We start from the raw sequence: 27,814 nt of genomic DNA, 5'->3' as shown, positions 1-27,814 counted from the left end.
AAATGCCAAACTTCCTCGAGCAGCTGCCGCAGCAGAGAGTAAGGCCCCGAACAGCTTTGGCTACAAAGGTTTACGTTCTGTTTATCAAGTCTCTACAAGACAGAACAAAACACAGATAAGTGCCACAAGACAGAAATCTTTCACTGCTCACATCTGTCAAAGGATAGTCGCAACAGCACAAATGAACACTGGGTGTACATATATATTGTATGTATTTAAAGAAACACAGGCAATGCCACAGGTGCTTCCACAACCCAAGGAACAATTTCTTGGCAGCTTGTCAACAAGATTTTTTTAAAAACAATTCAGAAACAATCATCAATTACATGAGCTAAGTGAAGTAACAGACCTCAGCAATCACACAGTTGGCACTTGAGAATTGAGAACCAGTGGTCAGAAATACATTCTGAATTTTGTTCTCAGTACATTCCACCACGAGGTCAATGCAGTGGCATAAATTAACACAAACATTTATCTCCAAATATATTATTTGTGTGCGTATGTGCACGTGTGCAAAAGGCACAGAACAAACACAGGAGAATGTTTTCCATCATCCAAATTGCACAGAAGACATTAAAACAATTTAGACAAACTTTCACCACACGTCAAAAAGGGAAGAACCCCAAACTAACACCACTCCCTCCACAGATGGATGAAACCTTTTGCATAATTTAAAATAAATCCAGCCTGGAAGCAGGCCACATCCAGGGTCGGATGTAAACAACTTCACCATGCAGGTACAGTTGAAAACCAGCATTGGAATCAAGTGAATTTTGTGAGCAAAACTTCAGTGCTACAAACAGTTTGTGCAAGACAACTCTTTCAACCTATGTTCAGTTAAAACGTATCAAGTTAGAATTAATTCTCAAAATCTTCCTTTGCATCTTTCAGAATTCCCTAACAAATTCAGCACATGCAAAGCAATTTGTCTAAGATCAGACAAAGGCATGTTCTCATAACCTTCACTGTAATAACTATAATAAATAAGTTTTCTGTCCAGAGACAGAAGTCAAGGACTCAAACCCAATTAGCAGCTTTTTCTGGCAATTTTTAGTTCTTGATGTGCATTAGCTCTGGAGAAGGTTCACTGAGGAATCCATGTACCCTGCCTGCTCTTGAACTCATTTTCAAGTATCTTTCAGCTGAACTATACATTTAAAAGTTATAAAGGATTGATCAGATTGTTCCATAGTACTACTGCATTAAAACAACTGTGGCTGAAAAATCTCTTTGAAGGCTATATAGTATGTATGTTCATATAAAAAGAGAATGTACGGAACACAGTGTTTAAATTAATAAATAAGGTTAAAATTACAGGAACAAAGTGTGGCCACTAGCCCTTTCTAGAATGAATTATAGAAGAAAAGTCCATTTAACTTTGAGTCCACCAGGAAGTACGCAGGAGTTCCATCAAAAAGCTGTGCTTTTAAAAATCTCTGGATTTTCTTCTTCCTCCTTGGAATCCCTTGTGCCATTAGAGGCAGGTCTGTATTCTAATCTGGGGGGGGTGGGGGTGGGGGAAGAAAAAAAGAAAGAAAGAAAAAAGAAAACTTAAAAAAAAAAAGATGAGAGAACAGAGAAGAAAATATCTTTGATATCCTGAGTCCTACTTGACATTACAGACTCCTAATTTTAATACCCTGTTGACTTGAGTTGGACAGATCCCTTTCTTACTCCAGGTGTATGATTATGTATCATTTTCAATCAGAGCCATGGCAAAAGGCCAAACGCTCTCAATGCCTTCTTAGGCCAGTTGAACTAAATAGGAAGACTTCAGCCCTTCACCAGTACTTATATGATTTTCAGAACCTAGAAAGATAAGATTATAACCCACAAAGTGTCCCTAAACCTTTACGAAGCAATGCACTTTTATAAATGCATTTCCCATATGTGCTTTTGTTCAGTCCTCAGAGTAAAACAATAAATTTGGAGCCAAGAGATGTACATACGAACATAAACACTTGGGAAGAGGGACCAGGATTCCAGCCAAGCTCTTATATTTTCAACGGAGCATTAACTACACTACCAAAACCAGCCCCTCACTCTGACAATACCCAAGCAAGTCCACTCCTTGGAACAGAGAAAAGGTGTGTTAAGATCAGAAAGTGACACTTACCCTTTCACCAACAGCATTTGCTCAATTGTGTCTGGAAGAGGCATACCATAGCTTTCTGGCAGAAATAAAGTTAGAATTCCTGACAGCACAGTCAGGCTCCCCATCAGGATGTAAGGCAGGAATCTATCATAGGCACCTAGCAGAATAAAAAACATAAATTAAAAAAAAAAAGGTAGCATCAGCTCTAAGTCTCTGATAATGTTTGTACCTAGATACAGGGCTTTATCCTGCCAAGATTTATGTGTTCAGTAAAAACCAAGCAAACTAACCCCCCCCCTCACAGCCTGGCATTCAAAGCATATGTTGCTATAAACGTGGTTTTAGGAACTCAAGAGTTTCCTATTGGGAAACAATAGCTATAAAAGCTGTCCCTATTGAGTCAGTAGCATTGTGAGTCTTCAGAGCACCTGTTCAACAGGGCACAAAAGGCCATCTCTCTCCTTTACAATCAATCCTCAGAGATGCTGAGACCTTATTTTTACCTGCAGCTGCACAAGACACCTGGACCTGGAAACAGAGAACAGTAGAAAAGCCCAAAAGCCCTCAGAGGCAGAACACTCATCTGGGTAAACAGCATCACTTTCCACCCACCACCATCTCCCCTGCCCCTGCACAGACTAGTTAACTTACCAAGGTAAACGAAGTAAGGTGAGAGGATGCTGCCCAGTCTAGAGGCCATAGAACTTGCTCCAACTCCCATGTTTCTCACTACTGTTGGGTAGAGCTCAGCCGTGTAAACATAAACCATCGAAAAGGCAGATGTGATCCCAAATTTCCCCAACATCACCAGCAGAATAGATAGTGCACGGATATCTGAAATCAAAACATAGCAAGGACTTCCATACAGCTCTGCCAATTCATGGTAATTCTTAATTCCATTGTATTTGTATAACTCCTGCCCAATTAATTCCAGTATCTGGTGTCTTTTTTCCCCTGTACATGTCTACAAGCATGGGCAACATTTTTAATGTTTTTTGGATGGGTTTTTTTGTTAGTGTTTTGGGTTTTTTGTTTTTAAATTACTAGGACTCAACTTTCATTTCCTCTTGAGCATGAGGCTTCCTGCCAAGCAAAAAATAAGGAGAACAGAACAAGAACTGGAAAGGTCCTCTCAGATTTCAGGGGCCTGCTATTGCAAACAACGACATATACTCCTTTTTAGTAAAACGAACAAAATTAGACATTGAAACAAGTTATTTTTGGTTCCCTGCTCTGGTTGCTCATTAACATTCCTAGCTACAAGTCAATAATTGAATTACAGGAAGCTGGGTTGACTTTAACTGGGATAGTTAATTTGAAAATCAAAACAGATTGCATCAGTGTCCGATCAACTCAAAAGGACAGAAGAAAAAAGCCCAAAACCTAAAGAGAATGCAACACATACATCACCTGTACAAAATAAGCAAGGCAGTTCTTGCACATTCTCTTTTGTTTATTCTTTGATTTTTAAACAACTGCTAAGCAACACCACACACCCCACGCCACCCCCCATACTTAACATCATCAGTAACGAGTCTGTAACGCTATTAATCCAACTGGCCTAAAGATGCATATGGTTCGGTATCCAATAAATGTTATTTCGTCCTCCTTTCCAGTTGCCAACCATTATTTTAATTATCAACACTAATTCAGTACAGTTAACTGACAACACTAATTCAGTAAGTTCTTTGTGGAAGCGTTTTTGATAAGTAACAACCCCTGAATATAACATCAAGAGCCAGTCACTGACAGCTGCTTGGGAAGGAAGTTCTGCAGCCTTTTGGTCACCTCCAGTTACTAAATTCTGGTGGGTCTAGTCCTGGTTTTACACTTGGGCCTTACCAGGGCACCTCGCCAGGGATGTACATTCAAGGCAAAACTGGAATACAATGCTAATCCCAACACATCACAGAGCCAATGACCCACCTTTAAAAATGCATCTGAATTGACATGTTGTGTGAGCTCCTTGTGCAGCACCACTGAGAACCAAGGAAGAGGGACTAAGACAGGACATGATACCTGTATTTAGTCCCCTCAGGACACTTTTCCTCCACATCCGCCCAGTGCATGGTACTGCACTTCACCTATCATACATATTTGAGATCAACTAATGATTCCATACGTGAAGGCACCAGCTGAATGAAGAGAAGAACACAGCCTCCCAAGAATAACGCAGCAGCCATTGAATACCGTCGAGGCAGATTTCGAAGCAGCAGCCAGGAAATAACGTAGGCTGGAACTTCAATCACTGCCGAGAGGAAGCAGTTCACATAGACATCTCCATGCAAGTTAGGTGTGTCAAGAGAAAGTCCAAAATAACCGACAGAGATTATCATCCTGAAAGAAGCAGAACAACAGGATCAGACAAATTTCTGTTCTTCCTGAGGTTGCCATGACCTTCTCTTACATCTCTCAAACACGGAAATCACTATGTAAGGCAAACTCAGCATCTGCCAGATTTGTTCAGCTCCGAAGCAGCTCAAGCGCTGACTTCAGAAACAGCAAGACAACAATTAAACTGTCCTGATGCTTTTTACCTTTCAAGCTGCTCTTGAATTCAAAGAATAAAATATATTTAAAAAACCTAAAAATATCCTATTCAGCATTAACAGAACCGGGTAGCTCCAGAGCTGTTGCTAGCCTCGCTGAGGCACAGGTGTACGAGTCCATGGTCATAGGTGCTGGATGGTCCTGCAGCTACAGAAGTCATACTTCTTTTCTGATGCCGTTGCATGAGTTTGCAACTGTCCATCCCACTCCCATTCAGACCTTGCAAGGACTTTTAAGACATCTCATTTGTCTCTGCTAGTTGTGCTGATGGAGAGGGTCTGCCTAATTCTCACTAAGCCTCCGTACTGCTGGTCACCCCAGGAGATAAGTGATGATCATTCATGCAATGATACAGCAGTTCCCATTACTAGTGGTTACAGCCTTTGGCTGAAAGTTTGGACTACTGAATTTCACTGCTGCCGAGGCCTACAGTAGCTTCCTATCATGTTTACCAGGGAGTTCTGGGTGGAGAACGTTGTTTCTGGATCATTACCCTCCATGCTTTGTGTATAAAGTCAGAGAGGAGGAGTAGGGCATCCTGGCAGACCCAAACAATCCGGGACTTTCTCTGCTGTGCCCCAAGCTGGCTGGGCAGCATCCAAGTCACGTTTGCATGCCTCAGTGCCTGGGCTGGTCAGTGCAGCAGGACAGAGCCTGGGGGCTGGGAACACTGCCATCTTAATTGTGCTGCTGCTAGATGACATCTGGGTTCCACATGATCAAGGGAAACACACAACCGGCCTTGGAGACAAATCCTGTTGTGTCTTGGGAGATGCTGGGAAGAGAAGGTTATGCTTCACCAAGTATCACATGGTAAACAAGGAAATAATGGGCACCAGATCAAGACATCAAGTTCAGGTGCAACACTGAGGCACAGAGCACTCTGCACTTCAACTCCTTCAGCATCTATGTTACAACGGAACCCAGAGAAAAATCACTGTACAGCATGAAGTGGATCGCTGACAAAAGATCTGCTCTTCCTCACGTCACATGGGAAGAGCCTTCACAGTCCAATTGCTTAAAATAAGTTGCCTGCCTAGTGTGCTTGGCAAAGCATGCAGTCATACAGCTGAGGGTAACCGCTCCGCTGCTGTGTGCCCTGCCAGCTAAAGCTATTCTCCTCCAGGGTAGTTAGGCGATGATTTCCACAATGCTGTGCAATATGTCCAGCCCTGTGCTCCCAGGAGTTATTTATATATACAATAAACGGTGCTTGCTGGAACCCACTTTCAGTAGCAGTTTGCCTTAGCTTATCACATTGGCAAACCTTGATACATTTTCTAGGAAAACTTTTAATGGTATTTACACATCCCAGGGTGACAAGAAGCCAAACTTCCTCTTCCCTGATAAAACCCAGCAAAGGGATTAGTTTAAAGGCCTGCTGCTTACTCAAAATTAACAAAACACTCAGCAATGCATAAAAGTGATTTATTGCTATCTGCAAGCGTGCTTTTTTACAGAGCTTCTTCTATGAGCTCTGTCAATTCATAACGCAAAATATGCCATCAGTATACCATGGGCTGGAAAACATTGCTGTGAGTCAGCATAAGATACTTTCATTTTTGGAAATTAATTAAAAGGAGGTTCGGCAACTGATACGCAAGGTAAAAAGAGTGGAAAAATTTCCCAAATCACTGAATATTCCTCTGCAAGAGGAGGCAAGATTGTGTAAGTCAGCTGTATATGTTCGACGCTTCCTGCCCATCATAAAATTTCATTTACCATGTGGTAAAAAGCCCTTCAGCATATGGAATGGGTTACATATTGCCACATTACTGTTTCTCTCAGATGCCTTCTCCTACCAGAAATGCTGTTCAAACAGGTTTTGCATTTGCTTTTTACAACCAGAGACACAAAATCGGCTGTGCCTAGGAACCTGCTGCTGATCTACTCCATGCAGCTTAGAATTAGGACAGACTTAATGCTCTAGCTCATTTCCAATTAAAGGTGAGAGTCAGCAATTGGTCTTGGAGGTAAGACAACAGTATACAGAAACTGTACTGACATTTCTGCAAAGAAGCAATATTACTTTTCTTTTTTGAGCCGTTTTCTGCTCAGGTTCCTTTCTCAGTGTGTTTGTAACACTGTGCTTGGTGATGGGCAAGGGAATCTGGCTTAAATATTAGCCAAGTCATCCTTGGACCCAAAAAGCAACATTGGCTTGTACGCATTGGCAGCTTGGTGGACTGAACTCCAGGGCTTTGCCTCACTAAAGCACAGGAACATTGTTCAAAAAGGCAGCAAATAGACTTAGTTAGCTCCAAAAGCACTTGAGGGACCTTCTTGGTTAGGGCACTGTAGGTACATGCACTAGTAGAAGCTCATTTTTATGGCCTCTGGCAGGCTAAGTTACCCTCTCCATCTCCTCTTTTCTAAGCAATTACAGCTTCACTGACATTCCCAGTACAGGAAAATAACAACCATTTAATCAAATAGAGCATAAAGTATGACTTCAGCTAGTGCAGAACCAAGCTGAAGATGGCAGGTCGACAGAGAAGCTAGCAGGAAAGTTTAGGGAAATCTCAGATTAGAACTTCAAAGACAGCTTTGAAAAAGAGATGGGAAGATTCTCCCCACCCAGGTCAGGCCTCCTGGTGTTTAGACCCCTGGGAAGTAGATCTCTGGCGGGGGTGGGGGGGGTGGGGGACATGAAGACAGGGCATGACTCATTCCTCTTAAAAGACTTTGTTACAGTCAGCAGAGCACTCCCCAAGGCCGGTATCAGGCAGGATTCCCATGCATCACTGCCAGCTGATCTGATTCTTACTCAATTCAGGATATGTCTGACTGCTTCAGAAGTAACAATCCAGATGTGTTTCTAGACTGTTACTGAAATGAGGAACCTACGTAACCATGTTTGCAACAATTTGGTTCCTTCACCCAGCAGGTCATTGGGTTTTTGAGCTGGTTTTGTCCATATCTCTTCAGAATACCTTAAGTGTTCAAAAAGCAGTTTTCAATTGTTTTGCTCCTTTTGTGCTTACATACACCTGAACTGCACTTGCTTACCAAAGAATCACTGACATAATTGTGATTGTTAGGATATTTCGGGTTTTCATTAGATCCAAAATGGTGTACGTCTGTTGCTTCTGGGACTTCAAATCTTGCAGCTGAAAAACAAACCAACCAACCACAGGAACATTAACTTCTTGCAACCAGAATTATTGTGAAAATAAGTCCCCCTTCAACTTATACATCAGTATTTTCATACACTGCAGAGCTAAAACAGATGCTTCACTTTCAATGAAACACCTATAAGTTGTAAGAGCCAACAACCTGTGAAAGTAGTTTTAAAGTTAAAGAAAGAAAGTTTTAAAGTCACTTAAAATTTAGGCTGAAATTAGTAAGTTTTCTCTGCCCAAGGCTTCACAAAACAACTGCTCATTGTTACTTTTATACTTGAATTATAAAGAAACAGCATTAATTCATGATTTATATATTGCTTCTGGCAGGGTTCTTGCATCCAGTTTACAGCACTGTGCCTTGAGGATCACGGAAATCAACTGCACTCAGACAAGAAAGCAAGGATGATGAGACATTTGGAAAACGTGATCTGTAGAAGTAGGTTTATTTAGCCTAAGGGCCAGAAGACCAAGGGCATCTTAAATGGTCTTCCAAGATCAGAAAAAAAAAAAAAAAAGTGATAAATTGTCCTTCCATGTTCACTGCAGACAAGGCAAGAAATAACAAGATTAAACTGCAGCAGGACAGATTTAGTAAATGACTCCTCATGCTGGACCTAACAGAAATGTATTTAAACTGAGACAAACCGGCTAATGAGCTGAAGAGTCCCCATCATCATCCAGCCTGTTTTTGAGACCTTCTTCTAAGAATATAAGCAAAAAGAGAGCAAGCTTCTCCTTTCCCCTTGAAACTTTCTAGCTCCTCAATATAAAACCACTTCCATGTAAACAATGGAAGATACTCATCCATGAAGCATGCAAACAAGTTTTGTGCTCAGTAAGATTGTAAAAAAGGAAATCATTTAAGGTTGTTGTTTTTTTTTTTTTTAAATCAGGACATTAATTTAGACCCCTAACAAGGGGTAACAAGGGAGAGATTTTTCAAAATATGTAAAAGGTGATTTAAGAGGATGAGTGACTTGGCAGTGTTAGATTTATGGTTGGACCTGATGATCAAATAGTCTTTCCCAACCTAAATGATTCAAATTATCAACTCTGATAATGGCTGAACTCTGATAAAGTGATAAACACTATATGGCTGAAGAACCACAGTTTTCTGAGCATGTCACATTTTTCACAAAAGATGGATGTTTTCAGGATTTATCACAGGCTACTTACTCATCAGTTTAATGGTATTTTTAACAGTCTTACAGTATGAACATTAACAAGATTTTGATCTTACAATCTTCCACAAATTCTTTTTTCTGATAGGATATTTTGTATCTATCCAAATCTGTGACACTATCAACAGTTGGAAATCTAACCAAGGAAGAAATAAGCATCCATCTTAGCAGCTCAAAATTATCAAATGAAAAAGGTAATACTGAAACATTTTTAATTTTGACAATTTTTGAACTGTACTGCCAAGACACAATATTTAAGTAAAGACTCCTCTTTGCACAACTAGAAGAATCACTCTTGCCTGACAGACCTGTTATGTGCAAGCACAATAAACCGTACACAAAGATTATGTTCTCCCTTGACTTTTTTAAGTCAGCGTGACCTGAGAAAGTCAACTTAAATTTTAATATGTTTAAAGACTGAATGCCTTTTGTTGGCACTGTGTACTTTTTCATGGTATGTGCAAACGGTTCTCAACAAAAGTAAACTATAATTGTAGTTTCAAAAGAATGCAATTACTCACTACTTTACACTTTTCGGAACACTTTCCGCCTGGACTAACATACCATGCTCTATTCTGCATTAGTTCAGCTTATTTAATACTTTTTTCCTTAAAACACCAGGCTGGTCCAGCAGTAGTTGGATGTATTCCAGGACACAACACACCAATAAAGACAAAAGCAACCATTAGTTTAACTTCATTCCTCAAGAACCTCTCTTCCATATTCACTTAGCAAAGTTTCTTTTAGCAAGCTACTTGCCGGACACTGATTTGGGGCCCTTAAGTCTTGCCCCTCAAGTCAAAATATACATTATCTCCTCAATGTCTCCTAAACTTTATCTGAGCTAATGGGAACACGAAGTTCATGTAACCCCTGCAAGTCAGGCGAAAATTCTTCCCGAGTGATACTCTGTTCTGAAGACCTGGAGGATAAAATAACAACCTGATGCTCATGTACACCAAGTTTCAGTGTATTTGTTTTCATAAATCTTCATTTTCTATGAAAAGTAAACAGTTCTTTACATCTGATGGCTTTCACTCTGCCTGAAGACAAACCTCCCCCCACACAGACTGCAGGCAGCTTTACAGCTCTCAGCCCTTTCTCATAAATCACATGATCTTTCCTAAGTACTCTCCAGTTCTGCCACTATTTGTTGCCAAGAAACCAGCAAACAGGAAACAAAAAAATGGAGAAAAAACCCAAACAAACCACAAAACAAAACCAGGAACACTAAAATTCAGCATCACAGTTGCTGAGAAAAAAGAACCCTGCCTTTTAGGAGCCATAAGCAGACAAGATGATCCTTAGCAGGACAAGCTAGAACAAGAAGCTATGAGAAGGGCATTGAGGGCAAAACAATGGTTTGACATTAAATCTATCAAGCAAACATTTCCATCCCCCTCATATGGGATAATTCAACCAACCAGGCCCTATTTGTGCTCCATGGCTTGTTTGCAACCAGTCACCTGCTGGATCCTAACTGGTTTTGGAGTCTAAATACCGCAGGTGCTGCTCCCTACCTGCACGGGTTTGAGGAACATTCCAAACACGAGCTGGGGTTGCTCCTCTGTCCAAAACTCACATTCCAAATGCACGAGGGCTAAGGGCCAGATGGATTTCTGAGAACCTCTCTGCAGCATAAACATGTTTCCTAAAAACTCAAAAGAGATGCTGCTTTGGAGCTCTTCAGAAAGCAGACAAGAACACTGTAAACAGACCACTGATGTAGAGAAGCTTTGCACACATTTTTTGGCCACAGCGTTACTTTTACCTTAAAAAGTAAAAAGATGGAAGGAGTTCTGCATTCAAACAATGCCTGTTCGTGGAGCTCATTTTCCTTTGAGTGTCGGAATGTTAATCTGCGTTTCTGAAAGCTGATGTGCCACTATTTACCTGTAAACATGCACCGCATACTCCAGCCCACCCTGCGGCAGAAGCCAGCACTTCTTCCCCTTGTCCAGTGTTCCCTGCGGCAACATCCCCACTCCTGCCCCTGCCTTCTGCTGCTTCTAATCCAGTCCCATTCAGAGACGGCAAACAAAGCAGCATTTCTTTCTAAGAATGGGAGACAGAGAATTCCAGGGACAGTGACCTTAAGCAGATGTTGTAGCCAGAGCTTATTTTCTGTTCTGCTGCAGTGCTGGCAATGGGCGTGAGAAGGAAGGAGAGAAAAAAAAAAAAAAAAAAAAAAAAAAGGAAAAAGCCACATTCTAATGAAAATCTAGGGGAAAAGCTATCAGAAGAAGGTCTGGGTTTTCCTGGCACTCTCACTCTGTTCCAGCAAGACCAGGATTCTATCCTACCATGTACAAGTAAGTCTGCACAAACAGGTAGGTTTGCCCCTCAGCTAATTCAACCCAAGTGAAGCTATTTAAATCTCAACAGCAAACACACTACAGTCTAAAGGCTAACCATTCCCCTTTTAGCCTGTTACAGAAGCCTTGTAAAGCAAGTGAGTGTGCAAGAGATTTTCATGTAAATGACAGGACAAAGTCAATTGTCAACCAGAACACAACTGGGCAACTGCCCAGACAGATTCTACAGATCTGCCTAAAAGAGGCGTCCATTCTCCCGGATTATGCAAACAGTTTGTCTGTCTGACTTTTGCAGGTCACGTTTGAATGAGTGTGGAACTGCTTCTATGCCTTAAGGTCACCAAACAGCTCAGACAAAGGGGAGATACCCAGAGGGAACACAAACATGTTGGAAGAAATAGATAGGAAAGAAAAGATACTGCTAGCTACACCACCCTGAAAGATGCTCGAGTTTTGCTTTCCTTAACATGGAGTAGAAATTGGAGTTGAGTATGAACTAGGTTAACATTATTTTCAGTGCCACTGGCCAGGATTAGTTCTGTGTTAAACTTTTATAGAACTGTATTACACTGCACAAGCATAAAATCTGTTCAGCCCAAGTATCTGGATCACAAAGCAACCGGTACCTCAAATTCATTACCCTCCCACAAAAACTAGAGTTTAAAAGGAGAGAGGCAGCTGTAAACCGATCCAAAAGATGTTTGCATTAGAATGCATGTTGTCATTCCCAAGGGAATTGTGGGGAAAGGGTATTCTGCTTTTTAGAAAAAGGATGACCTTTTACCCATTTGAGAAGTAATATATTGCTAAGTCATATCTGGAAATTAATAACTTTACACAGTCATTAATAAGTCCAACAAACAACTGGACTGCTAAATGAATCTTACCTCACTAGGGTCAAGTATTACATCTGGGGCTGTAATGCCGTTAGTTTTTGCAGCCTTTCGGATGATGTCCTCTGCCTCTTGAAATCTTCCCTGGGAGATCAGCCACCGTGGAGATTCTGGAATGACCCTGCAGAAAAGGTTCAGAATAACAAGCCTACATTTCCACAGAAAGCACTGCTGCAGACACCAATACACATTGTTCCAGGCATGAAAATCTCAAAACTTGCCACATCTTGCAGAAATTAGAGCAATGACAACAGAAATCAGATTTACAAGAGCAGACTAGTATACTGAACAAGAGCAGACTAAAATGCGTTTGTGGGCTTTAGAAGTACTGAGGAAATTAGCAATGACTCTGAAAAAAGCAATAAAAATCTTCAAAGCACAGGAAAACAGTTTAAAGAAATTCAGAAATGTGAATACACAGGCAGCACGCTGTACGTTAAGAGGCATATTCTTAGAGAATAACACATATAAAATTACTAAATGTAAATACTGTCACATAAAGGCAAGTCAGAAAGCAGAATTCACCAGTCATTGAATGTTCTAAAAAACGGGATGGCATCTCCAACACAAATGCTAGTGGACGTGAAGAAACACCACCCCCGTGTGGACCACTTCAACTTTACACACCACCTAGAAGTACCTCATTAACCAGAAGGAAAACACGAAGTCTCACAGATACGCAAGTCCTGTTTTGTAGCTTGTCAGCTCTACGTCACCCTAGCATTGCCCAGCTTCCCAAAACAACTGGCTTCTCCTGCCCTCAGTTCAGGCCTGCTTTTAAAAGCTTATGGATTACAGGTCAGTGCAGAAGGATGCAGTTTATTGACTTTTTATATTATTTGCATGTACACCACTTAATTCTATAGAAGCCTACAGAAAATGAAGAGTAGGCTTTCCAGGCATGAATCAGATCACCCACAAAGCTGTGGACTTGCAGCTAAACAGCTGGGAAGAGTAAAAGACACAATGTCCGTTCTTCATCTGCCCATTTCTGAATGTCATTGGTAAAGGCTGGTTGGCTTGGAGTCTGGATCTTAAAATTTATCTGCAGACAAGAGCTTCTAAAGACTAAAGTCTTTTAACTTAGTTATACTCACCACCAGAGCGGGATGCAGAGCAGCCCAGGTAAAGTAAGCGCCAGCAGCAGCATCCGCCAGTCTCTGATGAAGTAAGCAAACAGCGGCAGCAACATGTAGCCAAATGCATAGAATATGCAAACGCCCAGTGTGCAGAACAGCACACGAATTGACTGGCCAAGAATTTCAGTGCCTGTTCAAAACAGCAGAGTGAAGATTAGTATTTTAACTTAATAGCAACCAAGTAACTTACGAAAACTACCTCTAAGAATTGGTTTTGAAACATACTGCACTGATAGTCCCAGTATATAGCGTGGTCTGCCATCCAGTTTTAGAGGCACCGCAGAACTGCTTCACGCAGTGATCCTGCATCAACCCAGGTCATTCTACATATAGAAGGAAGAGAACTGGGCCATACAATATTTCTGTAACTCAAAGTAGCTAATACTTGCCTAATTTTATCTTCTTTGAATCTCACACTTGACCTGAGGAGCTAAAACCATCTGACATACTACAAAACATTCACAACAGTTAACCTCAGCTTCATCTCTATCAGGTCCTCTCCAGCTCATGGAGAAAGACCAGCTTCTTTAAAGAATAATTCAGAGATGCCTAAACTAGGCTCCTGACCCATATCACCTTCTAAAAGACTATTTTGCTATTAGCCAAAAAACCTCACACTCTTTCGGTGTACACACGTGGAGTTCACGTTGAATCACTAACAAAGGCCAGGCTACTGGCAGTGGAATTAAACGCACAAACAGGGGTCAGTGCTTCCCTCTGAAATGCTTTGGGACCTGCAAATCAAGAAACATAGAAAGAAATATAATCTTCCTTCTTTCCACAGAAATCAAAGAAGATTACAGATGTTGCAGCAGGATGTGTGCAGTGAGGTTAGCTGAACACTGCTTTCACGGCTGCACTGGCCTTCTCTGGCCCAAAAGGAATTTCTTGCCAGCATTTGGTACTTTGGACAGTGAGGTCACTGTAAATAACATTAATGAAAAAAACCTTTTTTTTTTTCAAATGTCAGATTTATCAGGTAATTCACATTCTCATGATCATATATGGCCTTAGTTATACTGAAGATCTACAAAGCAAGAATCATTATGTCATTTAAATTTTTATGCTAGGCTGTTTAAAGGACTTTATAACACTCTACTATTTTTTTTGCAAGTCTTTAAATCAAATAGGCATTTAGGCCCCAAAATGGACAATAGAAATCCCTGAAAAATCATGTCTTATACATCTCTCCAGCTAGAAGGTGGACTTTATTTCAAATAATTGATTTCTGTCATTTTGCTTTTTAGGTTGGTAAGCCACAGAATTAATTCAGATTGCACCTCTATCAACTAGGAATGTCCAAGGAGAGGACAAGTCATCCATGCATAGTAAGGACACACTCTTAACAGTGCTGCTTGGCAAAACAAATCAACCTAAGCCATCAACCTAAGCCAGTACTGAAAAGGAGTAGGAAAAACACAAGACGGAAGAACACATACTGTGCCCAGCAGGACTTTCATACCAAGAACAAATGCTGCCACGTAGTTAGATATCTGTCCCATGCCGACCAGCACAAAGAACACTGAAAACATCTCCCAGCTGGTAGAGAAGACCTGTATGAAGCTGAAGACAGTCTGCATTGCCAGAGTTGCAAAGAGCACATTCTTCCTGCCAAACCTTCCATGGACAGATTAGAAGGAGGAGGAAAAAAAAAAAAAAAAAAAAAGGGGAAAAAAGAAGAAAAAAAAAGAAAAAAAAAAAGACATGATTATACAATAGCATGAATGAATCTTCAGAAACAGAAAAATAAGATTACTCACACGCATACTTAGGGAGATATATCTGCAGAAAGCAGAGGTTCAGGAAACGTGACACGGGCACAGCTATTCTGAATACACTGGAAAAAATCCACTGGCCCAGAGAAAACAATATTCTAAGGGCTGCTAGTTAAGTTGCCTTTAAGTATGTGCTGTAATGCTATTTCCTTCTTACTGATAGGATGAACAGGGAAACAAATCACTGGGAGCAAAATATTTAAAATGCAAGAGTATTAGGTGCTCCTTGTCCTCTAAGGAGCACACAGTATGACATAGATTAGCATGTGGGAAAAAAAAAAAAAAAAAAGAAAGGAAAGCTTCTGAAAAGTAAAACTCAGGTTTGTAAGATGCTATTATCAGTTAGTGATCCCATGCTGCAATCTTCATTCCACTTCGTAAAAAAAAAAGAAACAATTTTAAGGGACTCTGGCAGTTCTATCAGTGAAGTATTAAAAACCAAACCAAACCAAAGTAATTAAACTAAACCCAGCCCATCAAGCTGTTACAAGGGTCAGTGCTGATGTCCTAGCCCAGGCAGCCCCACAACATAAGCAGACTTTGCAGCCTGTGACAGGACGTCCACCCCACTCCAAAGTCAGACTCAAGCAGAGGGTCTCGAGCTGGTGCCACAAGCCTCGGGCAGGCCATGACGCATTCACAATGGACCCTGCAAAATATCCTGTCAGTCTCAATGTCGTGCCTGGCCAGGTGCGGGGCACAGGCTTGCTGCACAGCTTTCCGTACCAGATGGGCAGATGGCGGCAGCAGAAGACCGCAGGCAGCCTGGCTGGAGCAGACTCCTGACCATGAGCTAGTTGCTGCTGCACGGGGTGAGGATCTCTGTCACTCTGTGAAGGACCTGCAGGAGACTCCCATGATTGTGAAAGTGTGAAGCTGGTGGCTTCTGCCACCAGGAGAACAGCTCCTGTGTCACCTGCTCGTTAGTGACCATGGAAGACACTCAGCATCCTTGCAGCAGCGGAGGGGCTGAGAGCTCTTTTGAACAAAGCATCCGAGACCTGCAGCAGCACCAGGATGAAGTGGCAGGAGACTCCCCATAGCAAAGAGGAGATATTGTCCCTCACATGGGAGAGCAGCTGGAAAGCATGGAGCTCTGCCTGGGGATGGATGATGAGTAAGCTGAGCGCTTATGGGTTGGGATTAGCAGGCAGACCAACAGTGGCACCACTATGGGTGTCTGCTGCAGACCACCTGATCAGAAAAGGGTAAAAGAGGCATTCTTCAGACAACCACAGCAAGCTTCGTGTTCACAGGCAGAGGCCATCAAGAAATAGTCTGGGTTGGAAGCGACCTTAAAGACCACCCAGTCCAACCCCCTGCCACTGGCAGGGACACCGGCCACCAGCCCAGGTTGCCCCCAGCCCCGTCCAGCCTGGCCCTGGGCACTGCCAGGGATGGGGCACCCACAGCTGCTCTGGGCAGCCCGCCCCAGTGTCTCACCACCCTCACCATAAAGAATGTCTTCCTAATATCTAATCTAGACCTACCCGTTTTTAGTTTAAAACCGTACCCTCCTGTCCTATTGCTATATGCCCTGGTAAAAAGTCCCTCTCCTGCTTTCCTGTAGGCCCCTTTAAATCGGAAAGGTCTGCTATAAGGTCTCCCCGGAGCCCTTTCTCCATACTGAACAACCCCAGCGCTCTCAGCCTGTCTTCATGGGGGACTTCAACTACTCCAGTACCTGCTGGAAGGACAAGACCCAGGTGGTTTCTGGAGCGCATCAATGACAATTCCCTAATGCAGATGACTGAGGAGCTGACAAAGGGAGAGACTGGTGGATGTCAAGCTCGTGAACAAGGGAGAACTGTTCGGAGATGTAAAGGTCGACAGCAGCCATGGCTGCTGGCTGCGCAATGGTGAAGCGCGGGATCATGAGGGGAGGATCAAGGCTGAAGGCAGGATCACAGGGAGAGCAAACACTGGCCTGATCAGGGATCTACTTGGAAAAATCCAACAGCATATGGATCTGGAGAGAAGTCCAGGAGAGCTGGTTCATTTTCAAGGATCACTGCCTCCAAGCTCAAGATTGGTCCAACCTGATGAGCAGGAAACAACATAAAGGCCCTGAATGATGCTACAAGATTTGTGGCATAGGGATTATGTTTCCAAAAAACAGGAACTCTACAAGTAAATCAGCAAATTAGAGGATCACATGTTCTCTGAGGATCAGGAAGACAGCACACAAAGCATTGCACAGCAAATCCCAGGGAGAGAATCAGGAAAAATGAGCTTAAAAAACCCCAAAGAAACAAACAGTCAAGATCACAAAAATTAATGGTGTCCTCCATTTTATATTTTTAAAAAAATGTTTGTACTGATAAAGAAGCCTTTGTTCTCTGGAGTACAGCTCAACAGCATTCATGCTTTGCAGCTTCTACAAATGCAGATCATTGGTTTTATATGCTGCATTTGATGATGAGGAAGAGAAGCTATGTGTGTTTATAAAAAAAAAAGAATTTTAAGTTTGACCTCAAAGAAAGGAAAACAAGCCTTAGGGATCTCTCTGAACATAGTCCAAAGTAATTAGAAAAGAATGCCATTGATTGATTTTTTCCACATGAAACTTATCTCTTACACCTGCTTTCTGGCATAAAACCAGTTTGCTTGAGAAGTGATTTCACTGAAAAAATAAACAGATAGAGGTAACACCCACCAACAATCTTTGTAACATTCTGTTCTAGTGCAGGACCTTTAGTCTATACTCTGTCTACATTCAGATTAGCCAGTCACAGAACAAAGACATGTTAGTAGCTGTAGAAAGACACTTACAAAAAACTTCACACACAAGAATTGCTTACAAAACAGCAACAAATGAAGAGCCAGCAGCTCTGGCGTATATACTTTACTTGTCTGAGAGCTGTCCCGATACGAAAGATCCAAGCAGGACGCCCACAAAGAACAGGGAGGTGCTCAGGGGTCCTTTCCAGTCGTCGTCACATACGAGATTCCACTGCAAGGAGAGAGAACACAAAAGCCTTTTAACAAACAGGATCTCCTCTTCCTGCTCAGCCCAGATGAAAACATACCCTTTGGACAGAAAACCTCCATGAGAGAAACAAATAACTAACCTATTGCACGGATGCAGCTCCATGAAAGTAACGGCAAGGGATGCCCAGCAGCAATGGGCAAGGGCCACCACCCTGAGCCATCTCGGAAACCATCCAGCTGCAGCCCCAACACTACCTTTAGCTGTGACCCATGTGGCTTTCTTTACACAGGTGATGGCTGTGCTATTTCACCTACACGTGTATGAGTGATGGTAACTAATTATTTCATAATGCGCTTGGTTCAGGTCCCTTTCAAAGGCTCTGCAGCCCCTTAAACTGCTGCAGTTCTGCTGGTTTTGGAAGGAGTCAGAATAGATTCCAAACTTCCCTGCATGTGGCTAAGTTTGCCATTAAAATTTCACATTTCTAATATAAGAGATACTGAACTATGGAAACGAGAATATAGAAAAAATACTTTAATACCATTCTGAACGAGACTGGAGACTGTTCACTCCTCACTGAGAACCTAACTAACATGCATTATAATCTCTGGAATACAAATAGAAATACATACCAAACAAACAAAACATTCCAAAATTAAAACAAAACAAAAAAAGTAGTAATAGAAGAAGAAGAAAACAAGATATTTTTTTTAAATGAAGACTGCAATAGTTTCCAATCTCCTACCCATTTCAGTCTGGTGTTTTTGAAGCAGCACTTATATTATTTTTGTACCTATACCAACAGCTATTATTGAAAGACTCTTAATTTTATTTTGGTTATCTGGGGAGAAAAAAGCGTGCAAATATTAGAAGGACAAAACCCAGCAGGGACACCTCATCCCTTACCTCACTGCTATGCTGTGGCTGGAGGAGTTCCCAGTGCTCTCCCAGTCCCACCATGTTGCCCAGAAGCCTGCGTGCTGGGGGCAGGAGGGGCTGCAGCCCCACAGGAGAGGAATTTGGAGGCACCCAATGCTTCTGATGTGAGGCCAAACCCTCCCGAACTTAATTACACAAACAGCTCCCACAGGGCCCCTTCTGATGTTTGAGGGACAGAAACTTTTAATCTGTATTAAAAGGTTGAAACAAAGATATTCACCCTAACCCTAATAATTAAGCCCCCTTGCCCCCCAATTACAAATTAATAAGTGTAGCATGTTTTACTCTTAATTTTTTTTTAAATTTGTACTGGAACACTCATCAATGCTTTGATCTACCCCATAAGAAACCCAGCTGCTGCACGTCCCAGCTCTGCCATCCACACCTTGTCCATGGTCCCCTGCCAGCATTTTGCTTTGTCCGTCAGCCCTGCCTCCTTAGCATAATGCCTCTGACTCCAGGAGCCTCACAGCCCCCAGTCTGTTAACAGTTCATGCTACAACTACATCCTAATGTATGTTTTAAGGTTGGAGGATCACTAAAAACCTTGCACTGAACGAACAACACCAGCAATGGCCTTCCACTCGGCGATCCCAAAGGCAAAACTCAACTGAGCCACCACTTATTTCATGGAAGAGCATCCAGTTTTGAACTAGAACTGGAAGTTCTTCTAGAGGTGAATGATGCTCATTCATACTGGCTGCACTTTCATCGGTGTTTGTGTAACTTCAGCTGCCAGCCTTGGGCTATCTTATGAATTCATGTCCATCATTACTATTTTTTTTATGGTCATAGAGGCAAACAAAATGAATACAGTTACAAATTGGGAAAAGGTGCAAGTAATTTCTTAACCTCTCCTTTGATAAATCTGACTGGTTTCGTGCCTGAAAAAAATATCTCCTTCTATCAGACTTCATACCCATTGACATTATTCTTGTACTTATTCCCCAAACCTTTCCAGCCTCACACCACCTCAAGCACAAGCACCAGTGCTCAGTGCAATGCTCCAACAAATCCTACCGACACTATCAATTATGCATCATTATGGAAGTTCCTTTCAGAACTGTGGCTTCCTAATGTGCTAACAAATTTATACCACTCATGTAAGGGATGTAACTTACTATAGTTATCAATAACATTTGGATTAAAATCTGCAATTAACATTTATAATTAAATCTCTACTTACTGAACAGAAGTTGTACTACATTATAGATTAAAGAAAGTTTAGGCAATTCTGTGATGACCACAGAGGCTAATCCAGCCAGAAAGCTTCAGCAAATTGTATTTGGCAACTTGGAAATACGTAACAAAAGATCATTATCAAATTTATACAGGCCAAAGGTTTCAGTGGTTATCATATGCCCTCATATGACAACACTTAACCAAGAAAATAAATACCACAAATACTAACTCTGTATTAATAAAGACTCGTCTACTCACAAAGAATTATCTTTACATCAGCTACTGGAGCCAGACACCTTCAAAAACAGAATTAAAATCTAACTAGCCAAACATCTAGCTCGGTGATTTATATCTATCATTACTAAATAAGTCATTATTTTCCAGCTGCTCACCCTGTGCTTGCAAGTTAGTAATCTTCTTTCATCTTACACCCTGTGCTTTGGCACAAGGCTGTGCAACATTTGGCTTTCCAGATGCTGGCATGCTTGTGCCCAGCAACAAACATTTTCTTCAGACCACTGAGGTAGAGACATTGCTTGAAAAAGTTTATGGTATTGAAATGTTTTGCACTGTTCTGCCAATAGTTTCTTGCATTGGTAGGTGGAAACACATTGGTCCTTAAAACATGGCAATTATTAGCAGCTTGTTTTTCTGTCCACTCTATTACAGCAATGTTAGGAACCATTATGCTGAAGACCGTTTGAACCAGGCCTCAAAGTGAACTTCAGTATCAGGTTTCCAAGGAAAATGACTTTGGTTGTGCAATACCAGTTATTTACAGACTCCATAGATGCACAACCATCAGAACAAAGGGATTTTAAGGTCTGTTACCCCTTGCCCCAGGTAAACGAATGCTGAAGTCTTCAACTTTTTAATGACTCACCAACAAAGTCTACTATTTCTTGTCAGTGGTGGTGGCAGCAGGCTCCCAGAACCATCCTGCAGCTACACCCTTCACTCAACTACACATTGCCCACAAAGAAGTCACCAAAGTACTACTGTTAGAAGACCAGCATTGCAAAGAGCGAGTGTCCCAGGAGTAGTTACTGATTGAAACATGCTGCTGGCAGTGCTGTTTGGACATGGTATACTGTGACCCAGTGCTCTAAAATCATGTGCTATTTTCACTTCTTAGTGTCCTTTGAGTTAGCCTGCTAGCTCTAATGGCCTTTGCCCCAGTGAATGAGATAAGGTTAACCTCAGCAAGGTATCAGGGCTCCAAACAGGAGGAAAACATTTCAGCTTTGTTTCAAAGAGCAGCTGCTGATGTTGCAAAGAACCGAGCTGCTGAACACTGGTACCCAATGCTCAAGGCACAGCACATAGCATTCTCACTCAATTTTATTATAACTTTAGAAAAGGACATCCTCTGTTGCAGCTTAAACTTATCTTCTTTCTCAGACAGCTTGCAGATATTTTGTGCTTTAGCTACTTCCCAAACAATTCATCAGGTTGAGTTACATCTTTGTCAGCAGCCTCACACCTAGTAGCAATAATCACTTGCACATTGGAGTCAAGATGCATGGGGAGATAGGTGCCTCCGTAAGCGATTCCTGGCTGATACCAGCTGCTGGTGAGGACAGGTGGAAAGAGGGGACAGGGAAAAGAAGACAGGCTATGGAAACGACCAGGAAATCCAGACAGCTTGGGGGAGAAGACAGAGGGACTGAAGCCATTACTTCTCGAGCACAGGTTTGGGACTAGAGTATGAAACAGTCCTAGGTATTCACAGTCATCACTTAAGCATGTCTTTAGGAGAATCCTTTCCAAGTTCTGCTTCATCTCTTACACAGCAAGTCAGCTACCTGGAACCACATATCCAAATCTCTTGCTATAAGGCAAGCCCAGTTACAAAACTGGGAAGAATAAAAAACAACCTACTCCCTCAGATCTTCTCCCTCCCGCAAACACAAGGTCCTTCCCAACCACATTTTATTAGCTTCCAGTCTTTTATCACAATACAACCTGAACAAGAAATATTAATGCAGGTTTATCCAGAATTACACTAAGCAGCATACGCAGAAGTGTGTTTATCTTGCTAGAATAGTGTTTCCTGTGTTCCTTCTTACACCTTTCCAATACTAAACTGAACATTAATATAACACCTCTACCCAAACAGAAAACTACCCTACAGTTTTCATACAAACTGCAATCACAACAAAATTCAGACTCCAAGATGAAATATTTGAATTCTTTTAACTACAAACTGTGGAACAACATTAAAAGCATAAAATAACAGCATCAAACAAAAATTGCAAGGCAAGTTTAGGCAGACAGAATGCTGCAAGTCCAGCTGAAGATACCACTATACAAGTAAAAAATATAATTCCCAAAGATCTCTAGGCACTTTAAAACCTTCAGGGCTGAAGAGTAATTTCCTGTGTACAGGCTCTGCTTCCACTGCACTTGCAGAATATCACCTGCCTTGAAAGGAGAGCTGGCACTTCATGAATTACTAACAGTAAATCCTGCAATGGCTCTCATCCAGTCACTGATGCAGGTCCCTTACCCTGCTTCACTTTCACTGCAATTGTATCATCTTGCAAGAAATGACAAACCAGGAAGTAACAACATTCTAGTTGCTAGTAACAAGATTTGTATCCTATTTAAACATAAAATTTGCCCAATATTTTTAATGCATCATAACATGGAGATTGCAAGTCTAATTACAGGCGTGCTCTTCAAAACTTCAGAAGTTCTTGCAATACAGCATCACAGCAAACAAATACATACCACCACCAAATACACACCACTACCAAGTACGTTTGGAAAGTTACAGAAGTAGTTGCAAAACCACCAACAACATAATTTAAGACCTCACTTGAAAAAAGCATGTTTCTCAGATTATAGAGAACTGTTCCACCACAGGAGAACTCCCACTTCCCTAACACCATTAACGAGAACCCTAAACAAAGAAGAACTATGACAAACACAGTAACTTTAATAGCCTTACTTGGTTACACCCGTGTTACAAGCAAAAGCCTTTTAAGAAAAGGAATTTTTTTACAGCTACAATGTATCATGTCCTCCCACTCTTCCCCCCCCCCCCCCAAACCTGTTTTCGTCTCTTGCCAAGAATAACACACATGATAGAAAAATGAAGTGGGATAGTTCCATGTACTAATATTTTCTTTTCAAAATCAAAATGTTAGCAAAAATTTTTGAAACTAATCCAATATCCTGTACTCTCTCCTGCCACTTGCTTCTCTCCACAAGTAGAGGCAGGTTCAACAACAACAAAAAAATCTCACCATCTCATAACCTTCGAATCTGGTCTTGCCCGTACCCATATAAATATCCTCTTCTTACTTGAAAGCTATGATTGTTATTAAACACCCTTTCCTCTGAAAATACATTTGTATATTTCAAATACTTAGAAGTTCCAGATGTTACATTAAAGCTTATCAGCTAAATGTAAACAGAGGTCTGTATCTACAAAATATAGATTCCGCTCAATTTTTCTCCTTGTAGTTGTTTTAAATTTTGACAGAGGTAAAACTTGCATAGAACAGGAAGGAAGGTGCCAAATATTTCATAATTCCAGTGCAGAAACTTCACCCTCCCCCATATATCAGGTTTTTGAGATGGCTGGAGAAAAAGGAAACAAGGCACAGACATCAGAAACTGAGAGACACGAGCTGAGTTTTAAATTAAAGGTAAAGACAGCATAATGAGAACATTACCCTATCATTAATTGTCCATGGTACCTCTAAAAGAGCATTGTTTCCATTAAACTATATCAATTGCACATTTCTGACCCTGCACTTTGTAGAATTCTGAGGAGTCCTGCATGACGTGCTTCTTAAACCACACCTTTAAAACCTCAGTATTTTACAAGTACTTCTGTACATGTCAGACATTTATTTGTATTTACTTCTTAAATGAAAGCTAGACCTTTTTTCCCTTATTCTGACAAGACTATTAATACTAAGATTTCATACTTGAAAATCACCGAAAGGTCTTTCCATAACTTTATCAGCATCTGGGGCTGAAAAGCTGTCAGTATGAACTTCAGCCACAAAAATAAGCAGTTATTAACCTACAGAAAGAAAGAGAATGCACCTGTTTTAAAAGATGAGAGATAACATGGGGGTGGCTAACACTAATGAAGAGTTCAGTGAGAGCTGAACCTGGATGACACGAGCTTGATTTACACTTCAGCTCCTAGCTCTGCTCTTAGAAAAGCCGGTCTAGTGGCAGGTGTCCCTGCCCATGGCAGGGGGTTGGAACTAGATGATCTTTAAGGTCCCTTCAAACCCCAAACCATTCTATTATTCCATAAATTACAATGTCTAGCATGAGCCTGTGTTTTTATTATGGTAAAGCAAAAAATGCATCTCTCTGCCTTCCAACAAAGAGTGAACGTTGAAACCTCTGGTTTGACAGCTGTATCGCAGTGCCTCTTCGTGTCATTCCAGGTGTCACCATTGCACTCTCCACTTGTTTCCCGAAGGTCTTCTGGCATAGCCCACTGACCTTCAGGAACAGGGCTCTGACAATACAGCAGGGCACTTGAATCCCTGGTGTGCAGGGAATGGAAACTTCTGAGCCTTCATAACTGCCTAGAACTTACTCTCTCTGCATGTCCCTGCATGACAGAGCACCAACCCTGCACCAAGCCTCAGGACACTTGGCAATTCCCACCACGTGCATCCTTCCTCTGCAAAAGCCAAACAGTCGCTGAAGCTTGTTAAGAGCACAACAGGCATAAAACACGCAGTTCTGGAGCACAGCACCTGCACTGCTCTGATTTCAAACTGATGAATAAGGCAATACATTTTTAGAGGTTGACAAAGGATACGTGTATACTATTTATGTTTCAGTAAGTAAGAATTACTCCCGTATGGACTAAAATGTTTTGACTGCTATGTTGTCTAACATCTCCTCATCACATCATATTTCCAGTTCATTCATGCTCTTAATAATTCCACTGCTCAATTCTATTCCCAGTTATTCAGTACAGCCCCATAACAGCCACAATGGGCAGAAGTTAGCCTTTTCCCTTAATTACTCCAGTTTTATTCTGTTTACTACCACATACAAACTTTTATTACTCCTACATTCTTTTTTTATGGGACTTATGGAGGAATAGGAACAACACAAATGGTTTCTTGAGCCAAAGTAAAGCTTTTCTTATCCCCTGAGCTACAGCATTTCAAACAGCAAGAGACAGAAAGGGATTTTGTTACAGGGGAGCTGTTTAAATACTGCAGACTGGCTAACAACAACATACTGTTGTTAGCCTGTGTGAGAAAAGGAAGCCTCTCCAACTGAGAGGGAACTGAATGTTTTAAGTCTCTCCTGAAAAGCAGAACCATAAATGAGGCCTTTCCCTAGAGTCATAAGAGATTCAGCAAAAAGCTTTCTTTAAAAAAATCCCCCCTTCCCCCTCCTAGTGTTGGCTATGGAAATCTGGGACAAAGGTCCTCATGATTATTCAACAAGTTAGAGATATGCAACCAAACACAAGATTAGTTAATCATAAAACCAGCAGCACCAAGCCAAGAAATTAAACAAGTTTAACACCGAAAACCTACAAGTATGTGAAAGGCCACAGCTCTTGCAAAACTCCCTCAGAAGCATTAATATTAAAGGAGAAAAAAAATACTGCCTCAGTGCATGATGTCTGGGCAGACAAACACTACCTCCCACAGACACAGAACATCTGCCAAACCATACAGACAACGGGCCAGAGCTTCTGGGGAGTCTCCGTAAAATGTTAGCAGCTCCTGTTTTTTATAGATTATAAGACTCCTGGACAATACCCTGATAGCTCAAGACATCTTAATTTACAGTAGGCCATAGCTCAGGGAAGCAACTCTGAAGACAAAGTACTGGCTGAAGCCACATCTAAGCCTGGACAACCATTACAGTAAGGCACTTGGAATGAAACCTGTACATTCAGCTAAGTGAGACTGCCCCAAGAAGATGCCAATTTCTTTACACTGCCCCAAGAGCAGCTCAGCCTTTCACAACAGTGCATTTCAGCAATGACCAGGATCTAGAAATTCAGAACAGCTTTCTTATCGAGGAAAACAGCAGTTCTTCAGAGACAGGTGAGGCAATGCCTTGTGCCACTTGTCAGAATCACTCAAGCCCTTGCTGCGCGTGTTCAAGGGAAGTTCCCAACAACCCCAGTGTCACCACTTCCATGCCTCCCTGTGCTGCTGTGGCTCCTCTCCCTTGCTCCCTTCCTCACCCCAGCCCTCCTGAAGAGGATTTCTGTGCTCAGATCAGCTTCTGGTCATTAAGCACTCACACCCATCACTATCCAAACACCCATTTTGCAAAGCAATAAATAACAGCAAATATAGTTCCAGCTCTGTCAAATTTATCCATGGGCACAAACAGGCAACGGGGCTGTACAACTTCCTGAAAATAAACCCATACATGGTTTGAAATTCAAGTATTCCTCAAAGTCCATTTCCTTGTATCTGAACCCAGCGTGGGGGGCTGCACAGCTTTCTCTTGGAACAGGAGGGACCGGCGGCGCAGCGCTGGTTGGGCCCTGGCGCAGACCGGACTGGAGGGCGTGTGAGCAGCAGCGAAGCCGGGCTGGCCCACAGGTGAGTGCGGGGACAGAAGCCACGGGCACGGCCACAGCAGGGCCATCGCAGGCGCTCAGCAACCACCAGGATCCTTTTGGACACAGCATCGGACCAGGGCTGCCAGCTTGCTGCATTCTGCACAACTCAGGGTGACTTCTACTGCCCACCTTTTTCGATCTACTACCACCCAGTCGATCTCCCGAGTTGAGAGAGGTCTCTGAGCCGAACGCGCCGTCCCTGTGCTGACCCTGCTCCCTGCCCCGCAGACACGCCAGGTGAGGTGCCTGCACTGCCCACCAGCTCCCGCACCGCTGCCGCGCTGGTTGAGGCACTTGGAGGTTCCTTTTGCAAGTGGAAGCAGACAGAAGATCTCAGTGTGAAGGCAGCAGGACCGACCGAACAGCGGGGCCATGCCCCAAGCCACGGGGGCGCCGCCCCTGTGCCCCGGTAACTGCCCGCTTCCCCCTGGCTCCGCCGGGGCCGCCCGCCCGCGCCCCCGCTGCCAGCGCGCCCCGCCGCCGCCCCCGCACCTCGGTGACGATGGTGGAGCGGTAGACATCGCGGCTGTACTCCCAGCCGTCCAGGCACGGCTCCAGCTCCAGCGAGCCCAGCTCCACGTCGGAGCCGGGCCGCAGCCCCAGCGCCGAGAAGTTGGCGAGCGCGGCCAGGCGGTAGCGGCGGCAGCGGCTCGGCACCGCCCGCCCGCCCCGCAGCTCCAGCGGGGCGCTGGCGTTGAGCCACTCGCCGCTCAGGTTGGCCCCGCGGGGCACGGCGCACCGGTGCTCGGGGGTGCCGGCCAGGAAGACGATGGAGAGGCCGTTAAAGCCGTTGGGAATGATGCTGGCGCTGAGGAGGAAGAAGACGAGGCGCTGGAAGCGGCCCCACTCGCCCAGGAAGGCGGTCACCTCCTCGTAGTCGCGCATGGCGCAGCCGAGCTGCGGCCGCCGCTACCTGCGGGCCCGTCTGGCACGGGTAGGAAGCGGCCGCCCCGCGCCGCCGCGCAGCCCGCCGAGCGCCTCGCCATGGGCCGGGCCTCAGCGGCGGGGGAGCGGCCGGGGGTGGGGTTTGCAGGCGGAGGCCCCTCAGGTGGAGCCGGCCACGGCCACCGCCACGGCCACGGCCCGGCCCGGCCGCCTCCGC

At 43.0% G+C, this 27,814-nt stretch overlaps 1 protein-coding gene across 1 annotated transcript; it reads right to left on the bottom strand.

Moving 5' to 3' along the window:
- Nucleotides 1-195: 195 nt before the first annotated feature.
- On the bottom strand, nucleotides 196-27,814 carry LOC130154227 (organic cation/carnitine transporter 2-like). Its single transcript, XM_056350124.1, has 10 exons — nucleotides 27,205-27,814; nucleotides 17,923-18,026; nucleotides 14,761-14,915; nucleotides 13,257-13,428; nucleotides 12,154-12,280; nucleotides 7,655-7,755; nucleotides 4,218-4,432; nucleotides 2,747-2,929; nucleotides 2,117-2,252; nucleotides 196-1,498 (listed from the first exon to the last, which is right to left on the bottom strand). Exons 1-10 carry the CDS (start codon nucleotides 27,595-27,597, stop codon nucleotides 1,411-1,413), a joined length of 1,674 nt encoding a protein of 557 aa, XP_056206099.1. The 5' UTR covers nucleotides 27,598-27,814; the 3' UTR covers nucleotides 196-1,410.

The sequence above is a fragment of the Falco biarmicus genome, chromosome 8 (genome assembly GCF_023638135.1).
Source record: "Falco biarmicus isolate bFalBia1 chromosome 8, bFalBia1.pri, whole genome shotgun sequence".
Taxonomy (NCBI): domain Eukaryota; kingdom Metazoa; phylum Chordata; class Aves; order Falconiformes; family Falconidae; genus Falco; species Falco biarmicus.
This window is presented reverse-complemented; position numbering and strand designations above follow the sequence as displayed.

Bases quoted from the DNA above. Each gene is read 5' to 3' on its own strand.
- LOC130154227 (XM_056350124.1), bottom strand. From the start codon at position 27,597: ATGCGCGACTACGAGGAGGTGACCGCCTTCCTGGGCGAGTGGGGCCGC. The intron at 4,433-7,654 runs GTAAGCAAGTGC...TGCTTCTTTCAG, and splicing joins ATTATGTCAGTGATTCTTTG to GATGATAATCTCTGTCGGTT. The intron at 2,930-4,217 runs GTATGGAATCAT...TTTTGATTTCAG, and splicing joins CATTCAGCTGGTGCCTTCAC to ATATCCGTGCACTATCTATT.